This window comes from Rhagoletis zephyria, unplaced genomic scaffold (assembly GCF_001687245.7).
Source record: "Rhagoletis zephyria isolate East Lansing unplaced genomic scaffold, Rhagoletis_zephyria_1.1 Rzeph_scaffold_01375, whole genome shotgun sequence".
Classification (NCBI taxonomy): Eukaryota; Metazoa; Arthropoda; class Insecta; order Diptera; family Tephritidae; genus Rhagoletis; species Rhagoletis zephyria.
In genome coordinates this window covers 79,959-104,100 of record NW_016158459.1, presented here as the reverse complement: position 1 = coordinate 104,100, position 24,142 = coordinate 79,959, and the positions used below count along the sequence as shown (strand labels likewise).

The window sequence follows — 24,142 nt, the reverse complement described above, 5'->3', positions numbered from 1 at the left end:
CCTCTGGATCTTTACCCTTTCAAGGTGTTCACGAGATGCGTCTCCAATAGCTAAGTGAGCCAGTCTCATTGGCTTTTTGGAAGCGATTTTCCAGCTCCATCTGGTAAATCTGTCTCCTGTGCTCGCTACCATAACGTCTTTCCACTGCACCCATTAACGCATCGTAACTGTTCCTTTCACAATCAGGAATAGTCTGCAAGATTTCCGCTGCAGGTCCTTTTAATGCAACGAACAGTGCAGCGGATTGATCCTCCATGCTCCAGTGATTTGCTGCAGCCGTTTTTTCGAACTGGAGCTTAAAGACCTGGAAGGGAATCGTGCCGTCAAAGGATGGGGTTTTTACCTTGGGGGCGTTCGTCGAAGTAGCTGGACGATTCAACTGTAAATCACGAAGACGACCTTCAAAATTCGTCTACCTTTGCTTCGACTTTCTCCTGTCTCTCTTCAAGTTTGTTCTGTATTTGTGTAACTTTTTCATCCTGTGCTTCCAGCTGTGATGATATATGTGCCTCCTGTGCCTGTAGGTGAGTTTCTAACCGGGATGACCGAGATATACGTGTCTCCAGCGCTTGCATCTGTGACGACAGCTGTGACATCTGTGACGACAGCTGTGCATCATGGCAGCCAATAACGTGTTCATGTCTATAGCTGTTGATGAACTAAGACCCTTTTGCTGTTCTTCAACCTTCCCGGATGTCAGCTGCACATCCTTCGACGAACAACCAGCCTCATCCTTCTCTTCGTCCTTGGCGGATGCATCGTCGGGTTTACCCTGGAAGTCGTATTTGTCCACGTCGATGACTTCAGCTTCCATAGCCTCCCGCAACCGGGATAACAATTCCAATTGTTTCAGCTCCTCAATCTTTAAGGCCTGAATTTTTGCCATTTTCAGTAGTTTATCCTTCGGGATTTATTTAACAATCCCACTTGTGGCACCAATTGTTAAGCTGATGCCAGATAAAACTTTGTAGCTTTGCGTGACATTTATAACTTTGCCAGCAAAGCGCCAGACGCAAAAGGTATGCCACAATGAACGCCAAGAAAACAATGTTGTACCGCTTTTTTACTCATCAAAGTTGGATTTTAATTATTTTGATTTAAAATTATCAGCAATGTAATTAAGTTTTATGTTTCTGCATGAAAACCCGAATTTGGACGAAACAAAATAAATATTAAACCGGCTGATTGTCAAAGCGCGCAAAAAGATGGGAGTTGACCATCTTTTCGCTTCGCGCTGCCGCTTTAACGATTTATGTGGCATGCTTTGTGCATTTTCATACAATTCATCTTATCTGTCAAAGCGAATCTGTCGAATCGCTGGATTGTTAAATAAATGCTCACGATGACCAAATTGTAGTACAATTAACTTTAATGTACAACAAACAATTTACAATACTCGCTAATACAGTAAAAACACTCTACAATCTTGTTAAAGCAATAACAACGCTTAACTAGACTTGTTAACACAATTAAACTTATAGCTTGCTTATCCGCAACTCACATCTCTGCTCACTTTACTTGTAGCTTGCTGTATTGTAACTAACTCACTTCGCTGTGGCGGCGCCCTTATATACCTGCGCTCGTACTTATGGCAACTCTAGAATGTTCTGAAGTTTATCGCTCTTTCTCTTTCTCTCGCTGTTCGCAGTGTTCATCCAACTTGACGTTTCTCTTTGTGGAACATTCTACGTCATTCCTCGAACATTCTGCCTATTTCTCGTTGTTCGCTTCGCGTTGCCGCAGTATTCGTCACAATATGTATTAAAAAATTAATTTAAAATTTGAGTTAGAATTCGAAGTGTATAAGTTTCTCTACGCAAAGCACACACATGTGCGTTGCTTTATATTAATAAAAATAAAGTACACACATGTGCCCGTGCTTTTTACCAAACGGCACACACATGTGATGTAAGCAAGATATAAATTTTTTAGATGTGTGTGAGCGTAAAATGTTAGGATGTGCTGCGCATGTGTGTGCAAATACATACATATGTATGTAAACGTGCAAAGCAGATCGGACCAAAATTTACGAACCTACTAAAAAAAATGATCCTTTATGTTAATCCCGGCAGTAAGCCATCTACGTGTCACATTTCAAAAACTTTGACATTTATAATATTAGTAAAAGTAAGATACTAGATCATACTCATTCGTTCCAGCCATTCGTTTTGTGTTTAGTTTATGTATCTATTTCTTTGTACGATTCATTTCGTTTGTTGTTTCGTTTACAACTACTAAAAGACTGTAGTGTACAATCGTCAAAACGAACTCAGCCATTTATTTCTATTTTGTACGGAACTGTTGAATTAATAAACGAGAAAGTAACGTACAATATAGTTTATTTTCGTACCCTGGCAAAAATTATAAAAAATCTGCAAAGTTTCAGCTAGATTTTCAACTTTTTATTAAGTTTTTTAAGAATTTTTTGAGTATGCAGTTTGATAGCCCATTATTTTCCAGGGTAATAATGTGCAAGTTCTAAGTTGCTAAAGAATCGCGTTGATTTTTAATATATATTTTTTTCTCTTGTAGACATTTGTTTAGGTGGTCGGTTGTCGAAAAGTCTAAATTACGTTCTGCTAAGAAGGAACGTGCGTTCATTACATTTTCAATGAAGTCTTAAAAAAGTCGCCTACTTTTTTCTGACTTTTTATGGTGCTACAGCTTTTTTGGTGCTTTTGCGAGCGTGCGTGTTGCAATAGATCAGCTCTTCCTGATTTGGCTTTTAATGTGCAATTGCAAACATTGCTATAAGCCTTGTAACCTCAATTGTTTACAAAACCAGCCTTTGAACGGGGGATCCTTAGGGCGCGAACAGAGTGGCCGCTTGTTGCCGAGCCGAGCCGACTGACGCTTATTGCGAGAACCAATGCGAGAAAACTGGTACTATACAAATTAGTACAAATAAGCGCGAACAGGTCATAGTGGGCGCCGAGCTGGTCAGAGCGCAAAGCTGATTGAATGCGAGAAAACAGTTCCAAAGCGTATTTCAGCGCCGAAAACATTGTTTATTCTGCGAAAAGCTAGTTTCGAACGCACAGCAACATGCAAAAAATTTTTTTTCTCTTTTTGTCTATTGCATTTCGTTTATCATTTATTGGATGTTTTCCGAATGAATTTTTATTGATAAAATACTTTAAAACAGTAGCCGAAGCTAAATACTCATCATCTGACGAATCCATATCTTTTCACTTCAATTTCACAAACACGAATGAACAACAAACCCAAATGCATACAAACATACATAAAACACAAATAATAGATAAAATATCAGCGCTGATTCTCGCATCCACTATGCACACTCAAACTTGTTTCTCGCATGAACAAGTTCTCGCAATAAGCGTCAGTCGGCTCGGCTCGGCAACAAGCGGCCACTCTGTTCGCACCCTTAGTCCAAGAATCCAAAAAAAAATGCGCGTACGCTTGGTTTGCATCGTATTTAAGTCATTTCTGTCCAAAGGATAAATATCATTTGAAGAAGCTGCTGCAAAAACAAAGCTTGTTATGATTTATTAAGAAAATTATTCAAAATCAGTTCTACTTACAAGATTTAGTAACAGAGAAAAATTACTGGGAAGTTAAAAATGTCATTTTTTGCACAAAAAACGTACATAACTAGCCGGCCACGGATGCGCGAGGCTTCGCTACGCCCTGAATGTATGCATATGTATGTATATTTACGAATTTGGAGAAAGATATCATATGTCATCATGTACTTCGTTTATTATATACATAAAAAATCTTGTCTAAATCCTTTCTGTAGCGTGGTTAAAATATCTCGCTTTTCCTTTATATTATGTATAGAAGATAGTAATTTAAAATAGGCGGCAACCCTACCCAAAAAACTTAAAGTTTTTGTACATGCGAAGGCCATGCACTTTCATTTGGTATCTAATTCTTTTATCCAACGGACGGTGAAGAGCTTATAGTTTTTAAGCAGGTGGCAACCCTACTCAGAAAAATAATACATTATTGCACATCCAGAGGCTAGAGCTGATGCTACATAAAACTTTCGCTTCACTTTACGTGCCAGATTCGCTTTGACAGATAAGATGAATTGTATGAAAATGCACAAAGCATGCCACATAAATCCACCAAAAGGTGGCAACCCTATTCAAAAAAAAAAATTTGTGCTAAGGCGCATCAATACAAGGTAGTGTTGAAGTGGCGCAACTTTAGGATGTCAACAAATTGAAATGACGAAAATTATCTCCTATTTCCTTTCGTTTTGACATCCTTCTGTACCAAAAGCAATAACAAAATACGCGGGACTTTTACTTATATGCAATTGCCACCACCTTGTATGGATGCGCTTTGATTAGTGCTTTTCTAGAGGCCAATCCCTTTCTTTTGACACCTCATCTTTTGTAATCCAACGATCTTATAGTTTTTTAGAGAGGTGGCAACCCTATTAAAATTCTAAGTAAAAAAGATCCCTCTCCAGTCGATACAGAGTATATTAGAGAAAGTCTCGTCAAAATCCGTTCAGTAGTTTTCGAGATTACCGCGTGCAAAGAATCTCGACTTTCCTTTATACTCAGGGCTATCACAGAATCCATCTTAGCTTCGATTTTCGAGAAACCTACGAAAGTGCTATCACAGAATCCGAATGGCTACGAACGTAAAATCGAAATTCGTAGAGAGCATTCATTGAATCGGTGCTTAATGAAGATTCGTACATGTACACTACGACGAGTTTATTTAAAATCACTGAATCTTAAAAATAATGGAGAAAAGCTGCATTATTGTTAATAACAAATATTTATTGTACTCCATATTTGTTATAGTTTGATATAAATCCATATATTTGTGTAAACGTAGACGTTAAATATTGTGGCGAATACTGCGGCAACGCGAAGCGGACAACGAGAAATAGGCAGAATCTTCGAGGAATGACGTAGAATGTTCCACAAAGAGAAACGTCAAGTTGGATGAATACTGCGAACAGCGAGAGAAAGAGAATGGGCGATGAACTTCAGAACGTTCTAGAGTTGCCATGAGTGCGAGCGCAGGTATATCAGGGCACCACCAGACACCGGAGTAAGTTAGTTACAAGTCAGCAAGCTACAAGTAAAGTGAGTTGCGAATAAGCCAGCTATAAGTTTAATTGTGTTAACAAGTTTTGTAAAGCGTTGTAATTGCCTTAACGAGTATTGTAAAGTGTTTTTACGGTATTAGCAAGTATGGTAAATCGTTTGTTGTACAATAAAGTTAATTTAACTACAATTTGGTCATCGTGAGCATTTATTTAACAATCCAGCGATACGAGCCGAAAGATATTTGGTTAATCCCTCAAGGCTTCAAGGATAATCGTAACAATTGGTGTCAGAAGTGGGATTGCTAAATAAATCCCGAAGGATAAACTACTGGAAATGGCGAAAATTCAGGATCTAAAGATTGAGGAAGGCTGACTTCCAAAACATATCAATACAATGTTTGGAAACTGTTATACTGCGGTATTCAAACTGTTTGTATATGCAGAGTTGCGACACATTGCAACCATATACATTGCATTTTTTAAATATTCAATATAGCAATGAACAATTTTTCTGAATTTTCCATATTTAAAACACCAATGCTAACCAATAACAAACGAAGCATCAACTTTGTTTCTGATGCGCTGCTTGCTCAGCGATACGTTTCGATAACTAATCGGCTGCGTTTTGGAACAGTTTACATTGTCAATATTTTGTAGTTCGACGTTAAGGAACCTTATACTTTGTACGTATACAAAGCAATTGACGTTTTGGAAGTCAGCCAAACTCAAGCAGGAGTTGGAGAAAGGAAATTTAGCAGCCTCCGGAAGAAAAGTGGAGTTGCTATCACGGTTGCGAGAGGCTATGGAAACGGAGGGCATCGACGTTGACAAATACGACTACCAGATGGAGCTGGAGAATCACTACCAAAAAGCCAACGAGACTCTACAAGAATTCGCCTCGGCGATCGAGAGGTTGGCTCACTTGGCTATTGGAGACGCATTGGTGAGCACCTCGAAAGGGTAAAAATCCAAAGGTTCATCAACGGAATGCAGGACGTGTATACCAAGCGAGAGATGTATGCGAATCCAAAGCCAACATTTGCTGAAACTGTCTCGTATGCTCAGACATGTGAACCGGCGGCGCTCCTAAGTAGACCAGCTTACAAAGCACATCGTGTGGAAGTGGAGACACCGTACAAGACAAAGGAAATGCTGAAGAAGCTAATCCAACTGCTGGGCGAGAAAAAGCATGGCTCTGGCAAATGTTTCAAATGTGGAACTCCAAGCCACTTCGCCCGCGATTGCAGCGCAAGTTCCAGTGGGCTCAACAATTCAGCAGGACACAAACGCAGGGATAAAGGAGACGAAGCCAACTCCAATCAGTCGTTAAACTGAAACGAGCCAGCAGGAAGGGCCGCGTGCTGGCTCCAGAAGTTGAAGGGCCCATAATCTCCGTCTCACAAATTGGACGGAATGCGAGAAACCTCACTATTGGTGGATGTGTGAATGGGCAGGAGAGAGTACTGACAGTGGATACTGGAGCGACGCATTCCATTATTCCACTGGATTTGGCCACTTTTTATGTGAAGCCACTACCTGGAGCAAAGCTGCAGACTGCAACTGGTGAGCGAACCCAAGTGTTAGGAAAAGTACTATGCGAGGTAATAATCGACGGGTTGGCCTCGTACACGAAGTTTTTTTGGCAGACATTGTGGATGAAGTCATCATCGGCGTGGGTTTCCTACTTGGGCGAGGCATGATGATTGACCTCCAGGGAATGATCCTAACCTATGGCTACAGGAAAGTGCCACTTAGGCTTGGTTACGACAACCAGTGCTCCAGCAGACGGTTGGTCTTAGTGGAAGTGCCGAAGATTCCACCAGAAACGGAAGTGTTGGGCATTCGCAACCGCAGAAGTTCCGCACAAATTTCAGCATTCGCACTCGATTTCGCATTTGCAATAATCAATGCGGAGCTTTTGCGAATGCGAATATTGTGCAAGTGCACTGATAAAACGAATATCTGGCAAACAAAAAATTTTAGCCAAAATTTTTTTTGCCTGTGGAGATGCTATGTTAAGACTGTCCGCTACTTCCACCTTCTTTCGTAATTTAAAGTCAAAGAGTAAGCTAATAGTAGGTATTTCCAGCGGAAATGTTCAACGGCTGGCTATAAAGAGTGTCGACTATTTGCGCGTTAAAAGATTACCTTTAATTAGGTAAGAATTATGTAACTATCGGATATTATTTGTCAAAGGTATGTTGAAAAAACAGGATGCACCGCTTATTAGTCTTTCAGCTCGAAAACAAAAACATTTATTTTAATTTTGTGTAAATTGTCAAAATTATCACGCATCGAATTAAAGATGAAATTATGGCTGCGTTTCTTTATACATTCCGGATAATCCAATTTCACAGCCGGAATAAACAGAATGCGTTTGAAATATACGTCAACATATCATCAGGAACGTTCTAAAGAATAAATAAACAAAAAAGTTTATTCCAAACGTTCAGAATGAATAAAGAAATGCAGCCTATATGTAAATAAAAGTGAAAGTACATAACGTGCATTGCGTCGCCATCACCCTCACCGGCAGTTGTCAAAAAAGCTGATTCGGTGTGTTTCTATGAAGTAAGTTACATGAATAAGCTGTCGGTGACGGTGCCGCACAAATTAGCTCAACTCTCAATTTTGCTTATGCGATTGCGTCAAATGAGACAACTATTCAGTGTTTTCTTTACATGCTTGAACGTAAGTTTTTCCAGTTTGTGAAAATTTTAATATTTATGGGAACACGAAATGTAAAATTAATGAAAAAATACCTAATAGAAGAAGTGAAAAAGTAAAATGCACCTTTTGCAAAGAGTATCAGCGAATTAATGATTTTTCGGGCTCAATGTCAAATGAATTGTATGTATCTTGAGGCATAAGCATCGTTGACGGTGATGTTGACGGTGGCGGTGACGTTGTCGCAATGGATGGTATGTACTTTCACTTTAAGTCGACAGCCAAGTTCACAAATTAAATACGAATTAATTCAAGGTGAATTTTATATCTATTGAGGAGTGGGACTTGGCATGTAATATATCGTTAGTATAGTATGGAAAAAAGACATCGTCGTTGAAATACATAAAGCCGTAACTAACTAAAAATCCAAAATTAACTTTTCGATTGATTATGATGCATTTCATCGAATGATAAGTCCCTACGCCGGTTTAGGGAATACACAAATTTAGTTAGTTGTGGTTTTTTGCATTTCAGCGACAATGTGAATAGTATTGTTACGATTATCCTTGAAACCTCGTCCGGATTTCCCAAATCTCCCGATTCGTATCGCTGGATTGTTAAATAAATGCTAACGATGACCAAATTGTAGTACAATTAACTTTATTGTACAACAAACAATTTACAATATTCGCTAATACAGTAAAAACACTTTACAATACTTGTTAAAGCAATAACAACGCTTTACTAAACTTGTTAACACAATTAACCTTATAGCTTGCTTATTCGCAACTCACTTCTCTGCTCACTTTACTTGTAGCTTGCTGACTTGTAGCTTGCCGACTTGTAACTAACTTATGCAGCGTTTTTGCTGCATTTAAAATGCAACATTTAACACTTTCGAACATATGTTTTCGAAGAGCGTTCATGCTACCGCATTTAGCAAATGTACATTTACGCGAGTTCGAAATCGTATGCTTTTGACAAACAGCCGTGTTCCAGTCGCTTATTCAGATCCGTATCTATTACGATAAATTCTCACGGAAAAGATAATGTGCAAAAACCCCTACTAAAAAGGAAAAAATAAATTCTAAACCGAAAATTCAATACAAAAACTTGAATAGTTGTAACCATAACCGAAAATTTGTTTGTGTATATATTCATTTGTCGGTGCTGTCAATTATAATTTCCACACTTAATTAGGAAACAAAACAAACAGAGTTGATCACAAATTAATCCAGATTTCTATCAGCATCACATTGATGTTGAATTTGCTTAACTTTTCTTTATCCAAAATAATGTANTCTCGATCGGCGATCACTGAAACGCAGCTAGCAACTGTATACTCGAAAAAGCAATGTTGCCACTTTTTCTCTTTAAACCATGTTCGAATCGTGGAAATTTTGGAAGATCACAGGGTTGCTTTTAGCATTTAGATTCTTAATGCATAAATGGAGTTGCATTTAGTTGCATTTAGGTGACGAATTTTGTATGGATAAATGTACATTTAGAGTAGCATTTAGAGCTAAATGCGCTAAATGTGCTTTTACGCGTAAGCAAAAACAGCCCATTACTTCGCTGTGGCGGCGCCCTATATGCCAGCGCTCGCACTTATGGCAACGCTAGAACGTTCTGAAGTTTATCGCTCATTCTCTTTCTCTCGCTGTTCGCAGTGTTCATCCAACTTGACGTTTCTCTTTGTGGAACATTCTACGTCATTCCTCGAACATTCTGCCTACTTCTCGTTGTTCGCTTTGTGTTGCCGCAGTATTCGCCACAGTATTAACGATGCATATCAGGGACCGTAAATAGCAGTTATTTTTTCCCAAAAGTTAAGCTTGACCAGATAATTTTTAAGTTCGAAATAAAAGTCTGTCCGGATAGTAAACAAACCGTGTATCCAAATTAAATAAATTTGGTACCAAATAAAAGAGGACTTAAATAGCTTTTAAACAGAAATACCTATCGAAGGCTGTCACTTCTATTTATATTTTTTTTATATTTTAATACCAGAGAAATGCATATACCTGACCCAAGCTTTGCTCTATGGTAATTAAAAAACGTTTTTTATTTAAATATATTTCAATAGCTGGCTTTCCAAGTTTAAATATTTCAGTTTTAAAGTTATTTTAGTCTTCTTTCAGTTGATACCAAACTTGCTAAATTTGGATTAGCAGTTTGTTCATTATTAGGAAAGGACTTTTATTTTCGACTTAAAATTATCTGGCCAAGTTTAGCTGTTGAAAAAGTAACTGTTATTGGCGGTCCCTGATACATATGTATGTTGAAAATTTGCGTTTTTTCGCCTCAAAAAATATATGTATCAAAACACATTCAGCCTTATCGTGAGTTTCACCCGAAAACAAATTCGCCCGATTTTTTTTCATCCGCTCGTAGTGAATACGTATATTATGAGTTTCATCCGAAATCAATTTCGCTTCGAAACTGCTCATAAAATTCGAATATGCAAATGACATTTTTTGAAATTTGTTTACAAAGCGTAATATTATCAAATTGCTAACATAAAACTTTAATTTGAAAGGATTTAAAATGAATTCAATGGCTATGCGACTTTTATGTGAGGAAGAAGCAAATGTAGGGGTTGGCTTTCCTTTATGGCCGTTCGTTAAAGGGGCGGTGGGCGAAAGGTAAGTGGGCGTGGCACCTCTTCGATTTTTGGCCATTTTTCTAAGGGGTCCGTAGGGAACCATAGGGGGCCTAGGTGGTACGGGGTTGTATTTTTGTCAATGGCGGTTCAGGCCCTCTCCAAAAAGGTTGGTTGGAGGTGCCACGCCCACTCCCTCTTCGCCCACCGCACCTTCAACGAACGGCCATAAAGGAAAGTTTCCCCAAATGTAGATCAACGGGCAGCAAGAAGGTACTTGAGAGATAAATCCCACCCGTTGGAAGTGCGTGAGACCTTGTAGGAAATTTTAGTGTAAACAATCAAGGAACTATTAACCAAATTAGAAATTTACAGGTTTTTGAAATATTACATAGTCAATAAGGAAACATTTAAATATTTATTAGACGTGCTAACTACTTCATTACCACCATCACGACAAAAGTTTGCTATTCCGCCAGTCGTGAAGCTTAGCTCGTGTCTGAGATTTTTCGCTGAAGGCGGATATCAAAAAGGTGTCGGCAACGATTTGGAAGTGGGCCTGTCACAATCGTCTTTTAGTCAGGTCCTGTCTGAAGTTCTCGGAATTTTCGAGCCCATATTATGCTCACAGTGGGTAAAATGGCCTGCGCTGGAGGAACAACGTAGAATTTCTCAAGACTTTTACATAAAATTCAGCATTCCCGGCATTGTAGGTTGTATTGACGGGACTCATGTAAATATCACTTCCCCGTTGACAAACAAGCATTTGTTTTATAACAGAAAAGGAAAATGTAGTATAATTGCTATGCTGGTGAGTTTTATTGCATGTGGCACACGTACATATCGTAGTTTATAGTGCAAAACCGCGTATCGTCATTCGGCAAAACCGCGTAACTGCATTTGCGCATAAGCTCTAGGCTCAATCCTCATCCATTCGTCCTGAAATATACTAGCCGGAAATGCAATTGCTTTACAAAAAAGAGAACCATTTTGAAATATGAGTGTTTTTACTCTCTAGAAAATAATTTGTGCAACCTCACATATGCGGTTTTTCATTATCTTGATACGTGGTTTTGCATTTCGTTGATACGCGGTTTGTACTTTAAACGACGATATGTACATATGTCGGCCGCTGTGGTGTAGTGGTAAGCAGTGCGCGCTTCCACTCCGCAACGCCTGGGTTCAAGCCCTGGTCACAGCAGCACCGCAAAAAATATAGAAAAAGGTTTTTTCTTAACAGAGGTCGCCCCTTGGCAGGCAATGGCAAACCTCCGAGTGTGTGACAACATCAAGGCGCACGCCACAAAGCGGAGGAGAAGCTCGGCCAAACACTAACATATGTGTAAGCGCCAATCTATTATTATTATTATGCACATATATATTAGGGATGTTGCGAATGTGGAATTTTAGACATCCGCGGATGCAAATGCGGATGCGGATGTTTAAAAGCTAACATCCGCGGATGCGGATGCGAATGCGGATGTCATGTATTTTTAAGCAATAATTTAGGTGGTTAAATTAGGTGATTTAAGTAAATAAAAAATGGGAAGGTTAATAATTTTTAATAATCTGCCCTATCCTGAGCTTTGCCCGAAAAAAATTCACCGGAAAATTTGTATTCCGCCCATAGTAAATATGTACATGAAAACCAAAAGTGAAAAGTGAACCGGTTCGGGGAAAATTAAACTCATGATAAGACTGAATGTTTCTTTAGTACTTGAATTTAAAAATTGGAACATTGTACTTAATAAAAACTTTTTGAAGGGTCGTAAATCACACCTGCGCCACTATATAACTACTCGCTATAGGCGACAAACTTGAAAAACTTGAAACTTGGCAAACCAGTTGAGAGGACTTTCAGTTATATTTATTTATTTTTATTGAGGTGCAATAATTACTTTTTGAGAATTTCATCGGGGCTGCAAATGGCGGATGTATCCTCCTGACTTTCATCTTCACAATCTAGCATCATGGCACAATCGTTGGTAAAACACCGTTTTTTCGAAATAATTCTCATTCTTTTGGTTGTTTAGGAATTTGTCAAGTCATCAGCGTTTTTCGATTTTAGTTTTTGTAACTAATTTTTAATGCGCTCTTCTGTGACTGGTTATACGTCTGTGAACTTGCACAATATTCCAGGGACCAAAAATAACAGTTTTTTTTCCGAGTTAAATTTGGCATAATATTCCGAAATAAACGTCCTATCCGGATAATAAAGAAACCCCTTATCCAAATTAAACAAATTTGGTATCATATGAAAGAAGACTGAAATAGCTTTTAAACAGAAATTACGAATGAAGGTCACCACCTCTATTTATATTTTTTTATAACTTAATACTAAAGAAATTCATGTAAGTACATACCTGACCCAATGTTTGTTCTATGGTAATTAATTAACATTTTTTATTGAAATATTTTTCAATGTGTGGCTTTCCTCTTTTGGCCATTTCAGTTTTAAAGCTATTTAAGTCCTCTTCCATTGGATAACAAACTTGTTTAATTGGGATAAGCGGTTTGTTTATTATCCGGAAAGTACTTTTATTTCGGAATAAAAAATATTTGGCCAAGTTTAACTCGTAAAAAAAATAACTGTTATTTGCGGTCCCTTTAATATTCGCATTCGCAAAAGAACCGCATTGATTTTTGCGAATGCGAAAGCGAATGCGAATGTTAAAATTAATGCGGAAGCTCCGCGACTGCGAATGCGAATACTCGCAACAACCCTGGTACATATATCTGCATGTTTTTATTTGCAGGTTTGCGATAATCAACTGAGGATTCGCTTTGTTGATGCTACGCACCCGGGAGCATGCCACGACTCCTTTATATGGAATGTTAGTGACTTGAGATCAAAAATGGAGCAACATTATTCACAGAGTTCAAACAACGTTTGGTTATTAGCAGGGAACGGATTTTATGGAAATTGCCTTTTTTTCTGCTAAAGAGATAGAGTATATTCGATTAAGAATTTCCCCGATTTAGCTATCCCTGATTCAATATATACACATTTGATGTTGCCTTTTTTTGCCTTTTTTAAGATATTTGCCTTTTTTGCCTTTTCTGCCTTTTCTACTTTTGAAAAAGTGATTATAGCATTTACAATTTTTTTTTAAGATTTAAAAAATTTACACATGCCCATGCGGCTTATAAAACCGCAGGGACCTCTTGCCAAATTGGTGTTGGAAAAATTCAAAGCCGTTTTCTCAGCTAACGTAGGCTTGGAGAAAATAAGGGGTGTGGATAATACGAACGTTTCAAACGTTCCATATTTAAATTGGGCTCGACTTGTATCAACTTACGTCGAGCGCACATTTAGTATATTCAAGGCTTTTCTTCGCGAAAATCGAATGAAAATGCTGCCAGAAAACTTCAAAATGCATATTGTGGTTCAATGTTACTACAACTATACAGATTAAAGTTTTATGAGTTAGAAACTCGAAAGGGTAAAATAGTCAAAGATTCAAAGTACAAATTTTTCATATAATGAAACTACACCTTTTCCAACAGTATTTCAGAAAAACACAAATGTATTTCAGAAAAACGCAAATGTATTTCAGAAAATTTAAAATGTGTTTCAGAAAACCCCAAATGTATTTCAGAAAAGCTCAAATGCATTTCAGAAAAACGCAAATGTATTTCAGAAAACCTCAAATGTATTTCATAAAACGCAAATGTATTTCAGAAAAGGTCAAATGTATTTCAGAAAAACTCAAATGTATTTCAGAAAAACCCAAATGTATTTCAGAAAAGCTCAAATGTATTTCAAAAAAACTTAAATGTATTTCAGAAAAAGGCAAATGTGTTTCGGGAAAGACAAATGTATTTCAGAAAAACCCAAGTGTACTTCAGAAAAGGTCAAATGTATTTCAGAAAAACCCAAATGTATTTCAGAAAAAGGCAAATGTATTTCAGAAAAACACAAATGTATTTCAGAAAAATATTTTTAGAATGTTTTTAAGTATTTAAACTTTTGCAATGGCAAACCTCCGAGTGTATTTCTGCCTTGATAAAGCTTGTCATAAAATTCTTTCGCTGTCCCTCCCCTTTGTGTGACAACATCAAGGCGCACGCCACCAACTGGAGGAGAAGCTCGGCCAAACACTTAGCAAACTGCAAGCACTATACTATTATATTATTATAAATCCATTTATAAATTAAACCTCTACCCTTCCGTCATTTCCTGCTTCGACCAATTGAATAGACCAGTTATAAACTCGAATAATGCAACACTTCTAAAGGCGAGATTTTATTTACACATATGTATAAGTATTTATGTAGATGTAAATATGTTTATTACATGCCAACAGGCACATGGGCGTAGCCAGGTAGGGGCACGGGGGTGCTCGAGCCCCCCCTAACTTTCAAATTTTCCTTATATATATATATATAAAATAGTACCCTGAAATGCCAGCTTAATAGGGTCCTAGTGCCTTTTCCTGCCTTTTTCGCTATTTTTTTTTGCCTTTTTTGCAATACCTAGTGCCTTTTCCTGCCTTTTTTGCTATTTTATTTTGCCTTTTCCAGCCTATTTCATTATTTTATTTTGCCTTTTTTATAGGTTTTTAGGTCCTAAAAATCCGTTCCCTAGTTATTAGGTATTTACTTGCATTCGATAGGAATACAATGAGGAGTTTATGATTTTGTAACCTCGTTTTAGGAGATGCTGGGTATCCTCTGGAGCCATGGCCAGAAACGCTAAATTTAATGAATCCCAATGCCGAAGTGTTATTGAAAGAACAAATGGTGTTCTTAAAAATATGTGGAGGTGCTTGCTATCAGCAAGGGAATTGCACTATGCTCCTGCAAAAGCTATACAAATAATAAATGTGTGTGTAGCATTTCATAATATTTGTATTCATTATAAAAGCAATTTTGATTCATTAAATCTTGAAATATTTGAACCCGATATTGAGATGAACACTTTCGAAGATACTCAAACTACCGTAGCGAGCTCTGGATACTTAGCTGCAGGCCATCGTATTCGTACTGATATTACCAACTCTTTTTGATAACCTAACATAAAAAATAAAGAAGTGTATATATTTATAATTAAATTTTTATTAAGATGCTTAAGTTAATTAGTATGTAAAAATTCATAGGTTTTAGCTTCGATCAGGTACAAAAATATGAATACAATCAGTCAATAACTAACCCATTAGTGCATAAAGTTCCCTGGCGCTATACTTACCTTTTTTTTTATCATTATGCATTGAAATAAGTCTAATAAAGTAGTTTTAATTCGATTTATTAAAAAAATGTGTTTTGGGGGTTTTGGGGACCGTCCCTTATAAGGGACACTATGCAGTATGGGCATTTGAAGTGTGATATTGCTTGAAGCATTCTTTCGGATGAAGCCCTTTCTCGCACTTAGTACATAAAAAGTTAAGGCTCTGTTATGCATACTTGGCATTGCGTGCACTGCTATACCATTTTTACGTAGAAATCAAAAACCAACAGACTTTTACGTATGTAATGCTGTGCGTTGGGTAACCGCTTACACGCGAAGCTCATTTAACAGATTCCTTATGTGACAACTCTCAAGCAATGCCAAGTATGCATAACAGAGCCTTTAGACTTCTTTCCGCAATAGGCACATCTCTTATCCGTATTCGAGTACTCAATCATATGGTTTTTTCCATCGTAGCGCGCATCAGGGTTGATGCTGGTTCTACTCGATCCTCTTGAGGACGGCATTCCGTATCTCTCTAGATACGAATTGGCTATGTACCTGTGTAAAATTAGAAGAGTGCCACAATTTGGGTCGTTCGGATGAACTTTCCGCATAAGGATCCATGCGTTTACGATCGATGCGTCCAACAAATATGCAAATATGGGCCACCACCACTTACGCTGTCTAATTCTAGACCGGTACACAGCCACCATCTGGTCAATTTTATCAACGCCTCCCATGCCTTGATTATAGCGCTGAAGAAGTTTCGGCTGTGGTATCTGTATCGCACCTTGCCCTCTCGCGTAGCGCTTGCACGTCCCGATATCGTTGGTATCAAAGTTGGAGCCAATGGTCACCACATTATTATCTTTCCATCTTACAACGAGAATCTTGCCATCGTCAGTAAAACGAAAATCGCTGGATCCTCGCTGCTCCTTTTTCATGGCGGCTATTGGACGAAAAGGACACTTCTCTATGCGACCGTCTCTAATTGTACCAGATGTACAAATCCCCATACTGGCCAAATTGCGCAACAGTTTCACGGACGTAAAATAGTTGTCGATGAAAAGCTATAATGTAAATTATATTATTATTGTAATATCATATGACGAACATTTCATTTCTTACCTTGAATCCCTTATGGTGTGGTACATTTGCTTTCGTGAGGAGATCAACCACTTTGTCACCTCCTACTCCATATCCTTGTGGGACGCTCTCTGCATTTTTGCCCATATACACATCGAACTGAAGCATATATCCATCGCTGGAATTCAGAGCCCAGTTTTTGAATCCAAATCGAATGGGCTTACCACGGATATATTGTTTAGCATAGTGCCTACCATAATACGGTATCATGCTCTCATCAATGGAGAGATTCTCGTCCATTCCACCATGCTTTATAAACGCCTCGTTCAGGTGAGTAATTAGTGGCCTAATTTTGTAAAGCCGATCGGTACCCTGGGCTTGCGTGTTGTCATTCAGATGGAAATTATTTAGAATTTTCTCAAATCGATTCAGCCTCATGCTGTTCGCTAGCAATCTTGGCGAATCCGATTTCTCCGACCAATACAAACGTTTGTTGGGGTATTTTGCGTACCCCGACATCAAAATACCGCCAATAAAAACTCTCGCCTCGTCCATACTCATTCTCAGGTCAACATTTTTCTGAAGAGCATATAAATTTGTCTGCTCAACACAAAAATTTATAATGCCTTCAGAAAAAAATAGCTCAAAGAAATCAGTAGGCGAACTGGCGGCTTGAGCTTCGGCACTCGGCGGTATTGTTTCGCATTCCGTTTGAATGTCGTACACCGGGTCCACTTTTCGCCAACGCAAGGCATTTCCCGCACGCACACTCGAACTGACGGTTTTTCTGTATTTAGCCAGTGGCTCATCGTCACTGTCACTCCAGTCATCGAATTCGTCTTGGATCTCGCCTTCCGCAGTCAATAATTTCGGGCCGAGATGATCCAAGTTCGCCTCGTGTTCGTCATCACTACCGTCCGAATCCTGGTCGGTCTCATTTTCCTCCAATGGTGGGATTGCAAAAATGTTAAGTTCTTGCAACTGACCATCAAAAGCTTCGATCTCTTCCAGTATTTCAGCTACTGTTAGTCTGTAATAAAATATTATTGTTGTAATAAAATATTATTGTTAACTGTCCTGTCTGCATAGCGTCCCTTATAAGGGACGTTGGATAAATATCGGTATTATTCACAAATTACAATATTTTTATCACTCACAACAACTTAAATTTGTTTATTACAATAAATTCAAGATAATTGCATTTAAAATTGTTAAATAATTTCACCTGTATTTATTTGTTATTCACATTTACTTACCTCCCACGTGTTCTGATATTTTTTTTTAGTTGTTGTTCCATATTTCGCAAAAAAATCACACAATTTAAAGTTTACTGCACTGCAATCAATCAAAAACTGGTTTGGTGTAATGTCAACAACTATACCATCAACTTACATGAGATCTGTATTGCAAAATGGGAGAGTAAGAGAGCAAAAGCTGACCGTCCCTTTAAAGGGACCTTATGCACTAATGGGCTGAATTAATTCATAATAAAGGTTTAATTTAAATTCATTCAATATAGATATTAAAAAAATTACAAAATGTAGATATTTATATATGTAGGTAGTGTACATACGGCAGAAATAATAGACTCGTTGTACTTTTAAGGATTTTGGATATATTTCTTTAGTATATTGTAAGTTTAATATTTTTTTAAAAAGGCCTAGGTTGTTATACAACAAACATCATATAAATCCGCTTTTCAAACTGTATACAAAAATTATACAAATTCGACAAATCCACAAATTTTTAAACTTTTAATTCAGAATTTTTAGAAAAATAGTTGGTATACAGTTTTGTAGCCTATTAAATTTTTTTATAACAAAGTGCAAGTTTCAATTCTCTACAAAATACCGTTGATTTTTAAGATTTTTTTTGTTTTGCTGACGGTGTCCCACATTTTTTCCCATGTAAAGTGTGCTGGACAATTTTTTTATATGGAAAAGAATGCCTAGCATCGTCAACAAAAGAAAATGTCCAAAATCACTTTTACTTACTTTGAAGAGTTTTGGCTATATTTCTTTGGTTTATTTTATGTGTAGTATTTGTTTATAAAGGCCTAGGTTGGTATACAACAAACATCATAAAAACCCGCCTTTCAAACTGTATACAAAAATTATAAAAATTCGACAAATCCACCAAATTTTCAAACTTTTAATTCATTTTTTTGGTATGCAGTTTTGTAGCCCATTAAATTCTGGTATAAAAAATGGAAGTTCGGGGACACTCAAAAATCGCATTGATTTTTGGGAATTTTTTTGTTGAAGGTATTTTGCATTTTTTTTTGTATGGAAGAGACTGCGTGAAAAATTGCCAAAAATCAACTGTAATTCATAGCTACTTACAACTTCTACTATATTGCAATAAAATTGATTGGGCTACGAATCTGCATACTCAAAAAAATTCCATAAAAACTGATTAAAAAGTTGAAAATTTGCATGAAAGTTTGCTGAATTTTCGCAAAATTGGCGGAAAAATATTGCTATAAAAATTGTTGCATATATTGCTGTGCCAATACTTTTTACCGGCAGTGTATGTATCTTCATTTTTCAGTTAGCGCAAAAGCTCTAGTTTTCGGCGTTTTATTTGCAACAGTTCACGCGTTATTTCTAGTTTTTCATCATTTCTTTCTTTTGTCAAGCTTTCTATCGCCATGTTATGTCGCTTCATCTCTGCTAATTGCATGCATTTTTGCTTATTAAGCCGCTCTAACGACCGTTGCAGTTTTTTTAAATTAATTTGCATTTGTTCCACATTCTCGCTCAAAATTGAAACGCCTTCTGGCACCTTTGAACATAGTTCTGCTTGCGTTTCTAACTCTTTCTGAACAACTTCCTGTGTGGACATTTTACTATATCTTCTCCCAGTTCGTTGATAGTTGATTCCTATTGCGTCGTGGCTTTGACTCCTTTCTTCACCATTAGTGATGGCCCTCTACATCCCGCAACCACTTCAATTTCAATATCTTCTGCAACACTTGACCGATTTTGGCATTCAGGCAGTCCAAATGAATTACCATTTGGCACACCCTCCACTGCTTCCTTCATTCCCACCAGCTCATTTATAGCCTCTTCTGAAGGCGAAAACTTTTGCGTTCGGTTGGGACCTCCGCCTGTTCCACACTCCATGCATCTATTAAATGACGATTTTTTTCTTACGTACCGCTTATGGTCACCTCAAGCCTATTTTGGGTATTAAAATTATGTCCTGAGAACATCTGTATATGTTTTACCTTTTTCCATTCCGACTCGTTTTTCATTGGAGGCCCCGAGCTGTTCAGTTCCAATGTCAGCTGTTTCCAAAACTCAGCCACATTTTCTTTATATTCCCTAACGAATCCTCTAGCAATATCCGGTTTTTCCTGCATTCTACTTAATAGTATTTCGCTTTGAATTTTATTGATTGTTTTACTCCTGGAGTACACGTATACAGCTTTTGTTATTGTTCCTTGTTAAACATATATTTTATACAAAACAGTAATTACTTACATTTTGGATATAAGAATTTTTTTCGCTTCTCAATTAATAGTGAAAATATTTTTTTAAAATGGCTACTTTTTTCGCTCGGAATTAGTGTTGCCGATAAGGGAAAATTATGTTCGAAAGCGAAAAATTTTCGGCCGAAATGTATATTAAGCGAAAATTGAAAAGTGAACGACTTCGGGCGAAAATGAACTTATGATAAGGCCGATTGACTGCATGGAATGGAACAACACGACGGATTTGATGGCTTATGGTACCGACAGCGGTGAGTAATTAATTGTGACTGCCTGCAACAAGGAAATGCCGAGCTCATCTAACTCATAAAAGAAACTGGCTGAATTTCTTTATTCATTCTGAACGTTTGGAATAAACTTTTCTGTTTATTTATTCTTTAGAACGTTCCTGATGATATGTTGACGTATATTTCAAACGCATTCTGTTTATTCCGGCTGTGAAATGGGATTATCCGGAATGTATAAAGAAACGCAGCCACTAATTACAAGGTATTCATTACAGCCGAACCTTTTCAAGAAGGCACCCGGGAACTAAGCAAATCTGAGGCCTTCATTGTCCGTGATTCCATAATTCAAATTATTATAAGAAACGGGGTACCTTTTTAACAAAATAACAAGATTTTAAACTACAAACAGAATTTAAACTACAAAACAGATTTTTTTTCGAGATTTTCATTCCTAAAAAAGAATTTATTTGCCATATTCACATATTAAAACCTCGCTATAAGCGCCCATTTTTCAAACCAGTCACAGAAGACAGGATTAAAAATGAATTACAATAACTTAAATCGATAAACGTTCTCCAAATTGGAACATAACGGTGTTTAAACAGCGATCTTTCTACGTGATGTTAGATTGTGAAGATGAAAGTCAGGAGGATACATCCGACATTTGCAGCCCCGATGCAATTCCCAAAAAGGAATTGTTGCACCGCAATAAGAAAAGAAATATAACTGACTCTCAACTGGTGCAGCGTCAATCGAAAAGAATTTACAATTTTGTCAAGTTTGAAGTCTTTCAAGTTTGTTGCCTCAATTACTTAGTGGCGCAGGTTTGATTTACGACCCGTTAGGAAACAGGCTGTAACCCAAAAAGGCAGCAAAATTACTCTTTCTATTAAATAACATTATTAAAAATTAATAACTTTTTCATTTCTTATTTACCTAAATGCCCTTATGTACTCACCAAAATTATTTCTTTAAAATATTTGACATCCGTAATCGCATTCGCATTCGCATCCGCGGATGTTAGTTTTACACATCCGCATCCGCGGATGTCTAAAATTCCCCATTCGCAACATCCCTAATATGTACATACATAGATTCATCTGCTAGACCCTACTTAATGAATGTTTTCTTTGAAGCGAGGAAATAATAGTTTAACAACAATTTATTAGGAAAGAAATCTAATTACTTTAATATCATATAAATTTATTTAAAAAACGACAAATCTAAAATAATTAAAAAAAATAGTTTTCTCTTTAAAATAATATAATCTAAACTAAAAAAAATTATTTAAAAAAAACAAAAATGAAATAAAAAAAAGCTCCGCTGCCGACGACTCAGACTCGAACTCGGATCTCTCAATTGGCAGTCTAGTGCTTTGCTCACTCGGCCATTACGACTGCTGGGGCAGCGTGATCAAAATGGCGTACATACATAAAGGTCTATTGTTTCCTTTGCACTAGCTGATTTTGAATCAGCATTCGAAGCTGGCAACGATATTTTCGAGTTCACTCGGAATCAGTGATAGCAATTTTTTCGTATTCGTAGCAGGCATTCGAATTCGTAGATTTTCTACGATGGATTCCGTGATAGCCCTGACTATGTATAGATTAGTAGCGGCACATAAGTGAAAAAAATGCATTCATGAATAAGCACATGTATTTGCAAATGTAGGTAATATTGTAAGCGTCTTCACTACGGCTGCCAGACGTACTGATTTTATCAGTACAGAACTGATTTTTCAACTCTTGTACTGATTTTATTAATTTCTTTAATCGGTACGCTAATGTCCTGATTTTTCAAAATTTGTACTGATTTGTACTGAATTTTCAATTCAAACAAAATACTTTAGTATTTTCTTAAGGTTTTTACATAGGCTGCATTTCTTTATTCATTCTGAACGTTTGGAATAAACTTTTTTGTTTATTTATTCTTTAGAACGTTCCTGATGAAATGCTGTATGTATTTCAAACGCATTCTGTTTATTCCGGCTGTGAAATGGGATTATCCGGAATGTATAAAGAAACGCAGCCATAACGTTGGAACTTCCTTAAAATGGACTGTAAAAAGTAAGAAGAAAATAACTTATGGTGAATCAGTTTCCACCAATAAATGTTGCCTTTTGATTGGCCGTTTCTCTTCTCGATTCTAAATTGAAGGCAAAGGGTGGGAAAATTGTGTGTTCGTTTCTTAAAATGTCACAGTCTCGTAAAGCAAAAAAAGCATATTTTCTACTCTGTGAGGCTTTGTCACGGGAGATGGTTGCCCTGAAAATAAGGTGGTTGTTTAAAACCACACTATTATGAAAAGCGTGAGCTGGACAAGGAAAGAAGGCAAAAGCATGCCTTTTTATAGGGTTGAGTGTAACATCAAACACATTTTGCACCGGGGAAGGGCAACAGATTTTGGAAGAAACGAAATCACGATTAATTATGGTTGACATGTTTCTGATAATGTTTGATATACCCAAGAAATTAATACAACAAAATGATCAATAGTTTTATGGGCATATCGCCGGGTCGTTACGTAACGGTTGCTATAATATGATGGAGCGATAATATGGATGTACTCTTTTTCTCGCGTTTTTTAGTTATCTCGAAAATAACTTTCAGTTTAATAACAACAAATTTGAGTATTGAAATGACTTTTGCCTATAACTTACAATTTTTTTCACAATTTACTGACATTGNGAAATTTGAGTATTGGAATGACTTTTGCCTATAACTTACAATTTTTTTCACAATTTACTGACATTGTAAAATAGTTTTGCATACAAGACATAGAGTTAGATACTCTTTTTAGCGAATTCTTAGTCTTTTAAAGTTTTTGTGTTGTTGAAAAGATTAATTTAAGCCATAAGGATTTATATCTATAAAATAGTGGTACTTTTCCAGAGTTTGAAACAATATGTAATTTTGTATTGTTTTTAACACCACACTCAAACGAAGCAACTGAGAGGATCTTAAGTATAAAGTTTGCTTCCTGGCGCAAAGAGAGAAACCGGCTTGTAATAAAAATTTGTTTAAAGTGAACTTCAAATTGAAAGTATGTATTTTAAAATGAAATGTATAGAATTATTTGATTATTTAAACACTCAATATGGAAATGATCTCATTATTTCGATTCAAAAATGTCATAAATATAACAAAATTCATTCTTGTGTATAGTGATGTGGAAACTCATGTTAAAATGAATGACACCTTAATTTTTTATGAACTATATTCTGGCGTTTTAGAGTATTATTTGTTACTTACATTCATAATTTTGCTTTGAATAAAATGTACTGAAAAGTACTAACTTTTTTAGCAAAGAAAACTTTAACGTACTGATTTCGCGCATACAAAATCTGGCAACCCTAGTCTTCGGTAGTAGGTTAAGTGCGGCTGTAGTTGCATACTGTGACGAATACTGCGGCAACGCGAAGCGAACAACGAGAAATAGGCAGAATGTTCGAGGAATGACGTACAATGTTCCACAAAGAGAAACGTCAAGTTGGATGAACACTGCGAACAGCGAAAGAAAGAGAATGAGCGGTAAACTTCAGAACGTTCTAGAGTTGCCATAAGTACGAGCGCAGGTATATAAGGGCGCCGCCACAGCGAAGTGAGTTAGTTACAAGTCAGCAAGCTACAAGTAAAGTGAGCAGAGAAGTGAGTTGCGAATAAGCAAGCTATAAGTTTAATTGTGTTAACAAGTTTAGTAAAGCGTTTGCTGTATTAACAAGTATTGTAAATTGTTGTTGTACAATAAAGTTAATTGTACTAAAATTTGGTCATCGTTAGCATTTATTTAACAATCCAGCGATACGAGCCGTAGGATATTTGGGAAATCCCTCAAGGTTTCGAGGGTAATCGTAACAATT

General features: G+C 37.0%; 1 protein-coding gene across 1 annotated transcript; it reads right to left on the bottom strand.

Annotated features, from left to right (window-relative positions):
- Positions 1-401: 401 nt before the first annotated feature.
- Positions 402-19,407, bottom strand: LOC108363783 (piggyBac transposable element-derived protein 3-like). Its single transcript, XM_017617258.1, has 4 exons — positions 19,274-19,407; positions 16,606-17,593; positions 16,359-16,547; positions 402-608 (listed from the first exon to the last, which is right to left on the bottom strand). Exons 1-4 carry the CDS (start codon positions 19,405-19,407, stop codon positions 402-404), a joined length of 1,518 nt encoding a protein of 505 aa, XP_017472747.1.
- Between the last annotated feature and the right edge of the window lie 4,735 nt (positions 19,408-24,142).

Bases quoted from the DNA above. Each gene is read 5' to 3' on its own strand.
- LOC108363783 (XM_017617258.1), bottom strand. From the start codon at position 19,407: ATGTCCACACAGGAAGTTGTTCAGAAAGAGTTAGAAACGCAAGCAGAA. The intron at 17,594-19,273 runs GTTAGAGCGGCT...ATTTTATTACAG, and splicing joins TTAAAAAAACTGCAACGGTC to ACTAACAGTAGCTGAAATAC. The intron at 609-16,358 runs GTAAGATGGAAA...CATGATGCACAG, and splicing joins ACGATGGCAAGATTCTCGTT to CTGTCGTCACAGATGTCACA.